This window comes from Saccostrea cucullata, unplaced genomic scaffold (genome assembly GCF_032062105.1).
Source record: "Saccostrea cucullata isolate Sc308-1 unplaced genomic scaffold, CSIRO_AGI_Scuc_v1 ctg746, whole genome shotgun sequence".
Lineage (NCBI taxonomy): Eukaryota > Metazoa > Mollusca > Bivalvia > Ostreida > Ostreidae > Saccostrea > Saccostrea cuccullata.
The window spans coordinates 214,385-221,854 of NW_026938715.1; the positions used below are offsets into that span (position 1 = coordinate 214,385).

General features: G+C 34.3%; 1 protein-coding gene across 1 annotated transcript; it reads left to right on the forward strand.

Moving 5' to 3' along the window:
- The first annotated feature begins 2,130 nt into the window (after nucleotides 1-2,130).
- LOC134251017 (homeobox protein 5-like) lies at nucleotides 2,131-7,092 on the forward strand. Its single transcript, XM_062733378.1, has 9 exons — nucleotides 2,131-2,175; nucleotides 2,377-2,500; nucleotides 2,794-2,941; nucleotides 3,330-4,101; nucleotides 4,249-4,383; nucleotides 5,347-5,467; nucleotides 5,749-5,849; nucleotides 6,117-6,157; nucleotides 6,741-7,092. The coding sequence occupies exons 2-9, from the start codon at nucleotides 2,377-2,379 to the stop codon at nucleotides 6,889-6,891; spliced, it is 1,593 nt and encodes a 530-aa protein (XP_062589362.1). The 5' UTR covers nucleotides 2,131-2,175; the 3' UTR covers nucleotides 6,892-7,092.
- Nucleotides 7,093-7,470: the final 378 nt, after the last annotated feature.

Sequence of the window (7,470 nt, forward strand, 5' to 3'; positions counted from 1 at the left end):
TAGGTTGAACTTCTGTAGCTTTATCGTCATCCATCTCGCGCCAAATCCTAGCTCTATTTGTGACGTCACCGTGGATACCATTGTTACGTATATAGTAAAGCTATACGGATTTCCGTAAATAAGTAAAATACTGATAATAATTACCGAATAACAGAAAAAATATTATGTAATTTAAATTTTCCGTATTGTACATAAAACTTTAATTTCTCGTATTTTGTAAACTTATTTCCGTATTCCGTGCATCCGTATTCCGTGACTTATCCGTGTTTTGTCAACCTCCGATCTAAGCAACAGTAGCCAAGTTTTAATTAAACCAATTGACTACACTTTGTCCAAAGTACATGTAGCTTTACAAAATCAAATACAGTTCAGTGATGTTGCATCAATTTCGAAAGGGGTGGGGATCAGAGGAAAAAAGGAAAAATATATCCAAACTCGAAATTTCTATTTTGTGTGTGCAGGGGGGGGGGGGTGTATAAAGGCCAACTTCTTTCGGTACCATATTTTTTATAAATCAAAATACTACCGGGTATGTTTATTTCACTAAACTGCAGCAAAAAGTTGAGCTGGCCATGGGGTGTGGAACTGGACTTTTAATGAACATTTATTATACCATAAAGGTGCACATATAGCACTTCTACTGCAGCAGAACTGTAGCTCTCCGAAAAAACATAATTGACAGACCGGAGAGCTACAGCTCCCAATTGAAAATACTACATACATTTATTGCGCACAACTGATGTAAGAATTTGGAAGAATTAATACAGAAACCAGTGGATGGCACTGTAGCTCTGGATCCGGTCTGTTAATATATGTAAAAGGATTTTGAAACCAATTTGACATCCCCGGTTGAAAACCTTATACTGCGATACAGGACATGCACTCGCCTTGACATTCCATAATATATGAATGTCAATGGGCTATAGATAATACTAGAAAATAATGTAAGAGAAAAGAGAAGTTCATTGAACTTAAGTATTTTGGTTTTAAAAAAAGAATGCGTTTCTGGTATAAAAAGTGATAACAAATTCTGAGACCTTTCTGCACATTTAACATTCCAAAACATGGAAGGACCATAGGCGCTTGGTTACAGGATGGTGTATTTTGTGTATTATGTGTTTTTATATACAGTAAATATGACATTTTAAGAATTTTTATTTTTATTTTAATGAGGGTATTCAGACACACCTAGAAAAACATATAATACACGAAATACACCATCCTGAAACCAAGCGCCTATGGGAAGGACTACTTACACTCGAAAAAAAAATCTGCAAGAGGAGTTTATGGAACCTGAATTTTATTGGAAAACTACATTTGATGTTGAAAGAAAATTTAAATTTTTCTACATTCACGTGTGAAGGAAACTCCAACATTTACATTAATTAAGGACAGATGATACAAACAAACTTTTGTCCAAAAATTTGAAAACAACTTGGACCATGTTTTAATACTAGTAAGTAAAGTGAACTGCGACAAGTTCCACATGTACTTTTTATTTTTTTATTCAAAGTTTAGATTTGAAGTGAAAATATTTGTACAGATTAATAACGGTGGTTTCAGAAGGGTAGACTTTTGAACATCACAGAAAGTTTCCAATTTCTTTATATTCTAGAAATTTATTTTTTGCATCACATGCAATTGAAATTAGGGCAAAAAATATACAAATCCAGGCGTCCATTTTTTGTTTGTCTCATCTGTCCATAAAGTATACTTTGGATTTTTCATCCAGAAAGTGGATGAAGGTGAAGCCCGTCCATTCTCTAAATAGAATAACTTTGGGTGTACAAGGGTTCTTCAATGACTTTTTAAAAAACAAAATATTTGTCTATGACATATTCACAACGTTTTACTACTGAAAAATCCAAAATTTAAGCTAAAACTAGCCTTCTATAAAAATCATACACTCTGATACTAAAACCGAACCTGGAATTCTATTCGTAATTTCATAAGTTAATTTATCAAGTTGGATTCATGCATCACATAGTTACACAATAAAGAAAGAGGACCAAAAGCGAAAAGATCGTTTCATATTGTTACAGTGTTGTAAGAGCGATAACTCGAAAACAAAAATCTCAAAGAATACGTGAGTTATCTATCTTTGATCAGTACTCTCCAGTGAATTTTTTGATAGCGCGCAATATTTATGCACGGAGCACACGGATTACATCAAATGTGAGTATTAATTTAAGAGTGAGAAACAATCTTTGTGAAGGATTTTAATAGGCTATTTAGTACGATAAATAAACGATTATTTAAACAGAAGCAAACAATAAACACGAGTCGTCTGCTTTCATGCACATGTAAACAAACCTCGCGAGATCGCGCGAACTGTCAAAGTTATATATGCTGAAGAAACTTATTTTTTTTCCCCAGATGAATAGAAAGACTACACCTTTAGTACCAATTTTCAACTGCAAGAAAAGAACAAGAGAAGCCATCATTGCTGAGGAGGGTGAAAATTACGCATCTTCATCCGATTTGGTCCATTATGGACAAGGTATGCAGACTTCACCAACGTCTTGTAAAATAATTTTATAATTTTAATCTATCAAAAGGCCTTTTTCTGCATAGGCGTCGGAACAAGGGGGGCTTAGCCCCTAACTTTTTATCCAAATATATTTGTATAATAATTTTAATTTATCATAAAACCTTATTCTGGTAAGTTCATGTACAAACCTTGACACATATAACACTATGTATGGGAAAGTTATTGACCAAGGTATACTTAAAAGAACTGTTAAACAGGTAATTTACCACCAAAATGATTGTGTTTTTTCCCCTTATTTCTAGGTGATTCACATAATGATGAAATGCAACATATCAGCTTTGACCACAACAATCAAACGGCACCACATTCCTACCAGAATAATAAAACATGGGAAAGTGAGCAAAACTTTAATTACCAACCCCGGAGTCAAGGGATGGACAATAACACAAGGTACAGCATGATGAATTTAAGAACATTTTTTTGGTTTGCATTGACTAATTACAGTTTTCAAAGTGACTAAGATCACCACAATTAAAATCGCCCAAGCTCCCTGATTTTATAATTTAGTTAAAATTAAGCCACACATTACATCGTCTGTAACTTCTCACATCTGTAGCCAAAATTAACCACTGTTCATGCTGTTAATTTGAAGAAATGTATATCAATCTGATTAAAATCAGATCCTTTGATCCGCTCACTTAGATCGCTACACAGACCTTGTGTAGCGATCTATGTGAGCGAATCAAAGGATATTAAAAAGATTTTGGAAAAGAAATGTTATGACTGTACATGAGGGTTTTTGTTTGTTTTTGTTAAACTGTTATTGTGGAAAATTTAGGTTTCAATATCAGCAGAGTGCCTCACAAATGAACAGAGGAAGACCAAGGAACTTTAATCAGAGTTCCTTTCACAGTCAGGCAAGAAATTCCCAGAGATCAAACATGGACTTGATACCCCCAAACCCTCCAAATCCAAAATCAGCTAAATTCACTGCAAACCAAAGATCATCAGGGGCAGGAAACAGTCAGCAAAACAGACCCACAGGAGGGGGGCAGGGCCCCACTAACAGAGGGGGGTATGGGAAACAGGGCACTGCTAACAGAGGAGGGTACAGACAAAATGCCAATAGTAAAGGGTTTGGTGGAGGCAGCAGTTATGTAAAGAATACCATGCATCCAAGTGCTACTTCCAGTAGTTCTTATCCGAAACAGGGTCAAAGCCAGTGGGACAAAAGCAAACAGTGGAATAGCAGGAGCAACCAGGGAAGCAGTAGTAGCAACCAATGGGACAATAGAAGCAACCAATTGAAGAGCAGTAGCAACCAACAAAATCATGTTAACAGCCAATGGAGTAGTGGTAGCAACCAGTGGAATAGTGACAACAATGAGGGAAAAAGTTGTAGTGGTAACTTTGACTTAAGAAATAAAATAGGTTCAGCAGAAACAGGTTTTTGTAGTGGAAATCAAAGTTGGAGTCAGTCAAGAATTGGTGTGCAGAGACAACCAGAGAGCCAGTGGGGTAGAGGTGGTCAAATATGGCCGGCCATTGACATGAGTGGCAGTGCCAGCAATATGGACAAAAGATATGCACCAATTGCTTCCTCATTTCAGGTACTAGATTAAAAATTTTAGTGTTTTGCAGAAATTTGCAAAGACCTTTCTCTTGCAAATTTTGAAAATGTATATGCAAGTGACTTCATACAATTAATTAAAATGCATTTAGAGTACCTTTATTTTTAACTACATATTGAATTATAGATTCCCAATGCCACTGGAGATGGTATTCCCCAACATACTGTCAGCAGTGACTCCTGGCATCAAAATGTGTGGACAACACAGCAGCAGGGGAATGAAAGAGCTTCTCAAATGACCAAAGCCCCAAACACAGCTGAGGTACAAAATAATTCCTTGATTATTAAATCTATTTTAAAAATTTACACAATAAAGCTTGGACTAATCTGGACGTCACTGGTCAATTAGATGTGTGCCAGGTTAGACCTTGAGGTGGTTGTGACTACTTCAAGGGGGAGAAATACTCCTTGTAGGCACTGAACCCACATTTGGAATTTTCAAGGATCCATTTTGTATACCCTGTTCATGAATTTATATTTCTTACAGTTTTTTTTAGATCACACATACACTTTTCTTCATCTTGGTCATCTCCATGCACCTTTTTCATTACTGTAGAAAATTGAAGAATATTTTACAAACTTTTATGTTATTGTATGACCCCCCCCCCCCCCCCCCCCCCCCCCCCCCCGTGTAAAAAAATTGTTTAAATTATGGTCTGATTTCACACTTTACTGAGTTTATGTCAAAAACAATACATCAAAATTGTAGTGTTTGTAGTTTACTTGGTATCCATTCTCTAAAAATTTCATTTAAACAATATATTGCTTTCTTTGTTTGTTATTACTGGAATTAACGGAAGCAGCTGTTGCAGAAAAAATACATAACCCGCTTATGCGGGTTATGTAAATTTTTTCTGCAATAGCTGCGACCGTTAATTCCAGTAATAACAAACAAAGAAAGCATTTTATTGTTTATATTTATATCTGTTTAAATAATCATTTAAAGTAGGATTAAAAAGATTGATTATTGTATTAATGATGCGAACGTCTTTATACGTTTCATTGATGGAACAGCCACTGATCAATCTGAAATCTGTATTCAGTGGATGAAATAAAGGAGAAAATATATAGTAAATATAGATTGATGAATAGATAGCTGCAATTATTGTGTGGGAAAATGATATTCTGGTAAATTTTCTTTCCTTTTTTTTTTTTAAATTTATTAGTTAATTTAATCCAATTTTTTAAAATTAAAAAGTTAATTTATTATCTCTTTTTTTATAAGACAAAGACAGCCCAGAAGCCAGTGTTGGACAGATCCCTGAGAATCATAACTACAGACCTAGCTGGGATACAGAACTGGGAACACCTCCGAGGGGTGTTCACTTTTCTGTTTGAGATATTTGGTAAGAATATATATTTAACTCAAGTTTGATGTATTTTATTGTACATTTCTTAAAATGAATACTGCAATAATATTAACAAGTGATTGGTAAAAGCTTTATTTAAAAAGTTACAATACATTTAAATGTTTTCCTTTATTGACTTTTTTTTTTTCAAAAGATTTGAATTGCATAAATTGATTTAAAGATACATGTAGATTTAAAAATACTATTATTTTCTAAACTTGAAATATTATTATTATAAGAAATTGATTATCTATATTTGATTTTTTTTTTTATTCAAGCCCAGGTGAATTCTGCAACAGTTAAGGTTCCAGATGTTGATGCCAAAAAGTTTTCAATCAAGGAGGATAATGCATCTATGAACTGTATCTTCTATGAAATTGTAAGGTTTACAGTACTAGTGCATCCTATAACAAACTTTAAATATACATGTAATATGCATGATTTGAGCATGATTGGTTTCACTTAACAAATTTTTTGCATAATTTTTAAAATACAACATTATGATTAATTTGAATTCAGGTACCATAAGTTTATAATATTTTAATTCTTATTTTTCTCACTAGAAACTATAACCAATTGCTATAAACCAAGAGTAAACTTTTTAATTAAATTGATTATTGTGATAGATTTGATTGATACATTGTAGGATCACTGTCTACCAAAGCTTACCAGAGGAAAAATATACAGGTATTTAAAACTTAAAAAAGACCTCCTCCCTGAACACTTTTAAGAAAATTACCTAACATACATAAAGTCCCTATATACACAATATTGTATTTTATACACATAACTGAAGATTAAAGAAAAATAATTTCATTATACCCCCCGCTTCAAAAGCGGGAGGGTATATGGTAATCGTCCGTCCGTCCGTCCGTCCGTCCATCTGTCCGTCCGTCCTGTTGTTACGCTTTGGGGTACCCATCTCTTATCCGCAACTCCTCTCATACCACTGAATGAAATTTGATGAAACTTTCACAGAATCTTTATTACATATTGCCATTGTGCACCTCCTATTTTACTTCTTGATCCGACACATATTTTGGGTTTCCCGGCCACAGGAAAACATGGACTTTTTCACCAGTTAAAACCATATGGGAGGCGGGGGGTATCATTTAGTGAGCTCATCGCTCACAGTACCTCTAGTTAACAATTATTGTCATATACAAAAGCAATCATAATCCAAAAGTAGATGCATTGAAAGTATCAATTGTATGTATTTGTCAAAATGATAAGCTAAATAAGATTTATAGTTTCTGATCTTTTTTGACAGAATTGTGGGATCCTATGACAGCCACCAAAATTTGATCAAATGTGTGTCGATCCGAGAGGCCATGCAGGAGGAGCATGTAGCTCATCAGAAGAATGTGGAGGTGTGTGCAGAGTATAAACTGAAGCTCTCCAGTCTCGTCAGGGAGCAGTAATTAAGTTACCGTTACACACCTTATACTAAGAGTCTTGTCAAGGAGCAGTAATTAAGTTACCACTGGTACACACTTTATGCTAAGAGTTTAGTATAAACTGAAGCTCTCCAGTCTTGTCAGGGAGCAGTAATTAAGATACCACCGTTACACACTTTATACGAAGAGTCTTATCAGGGAGCAGTGATTAAGTTAACACCAGTACACACCTTAACCTAAGAGTTTAGTGTCAAAGCTTACATGAACGTCGTTATAAAGCAGCTGATTGAAAAGAAAAAAGTGTTCGTTTAAAGTGTGCACATTGTAAATCATTTCACAAGGAGATGTGATATTAAGACCTGACTATTGTTATTTGTTATCCAAATATTTGTTTTATTTAGAGGTTTTATTTATTAGGAACTTTTTTTAATTTAACAATAAAACAAGAGGTCATTGTTTTTAGGAATCCTAAGACCATTAAGAATACAGGTTATTTTGATAAGTTTTAATTAAAGTTTTTTGAATTTTACATACATTGTATTTCAACAAAGAGAACTAAACTGAATTGCTTGAAGCACCTGTGCTCACTGCTGGTTGACTGGA

Coding starts and splice junctions, on each gene's coding strand:
- LOC134251017 (XM_062733378.1), top strand. CDS start 2,377: ATGAATAGAAAGACTACACCTTTAGTACCAATTTTCAACTGCAAGAAA. Junction 2,501..2,793: donor TTTGGTCCATTATGGACAAG/GTATGCAGACTT, acceptor CCTTATTTCTAG/GTGATTCACATAATGATGAA. Junction 2,942..3,329: donor GGGATGGACAATAACACAAG/GTACAGCATGAT, acceptor TGGAAAATTTAG/GTTTCAATATCAGCAGAGTG.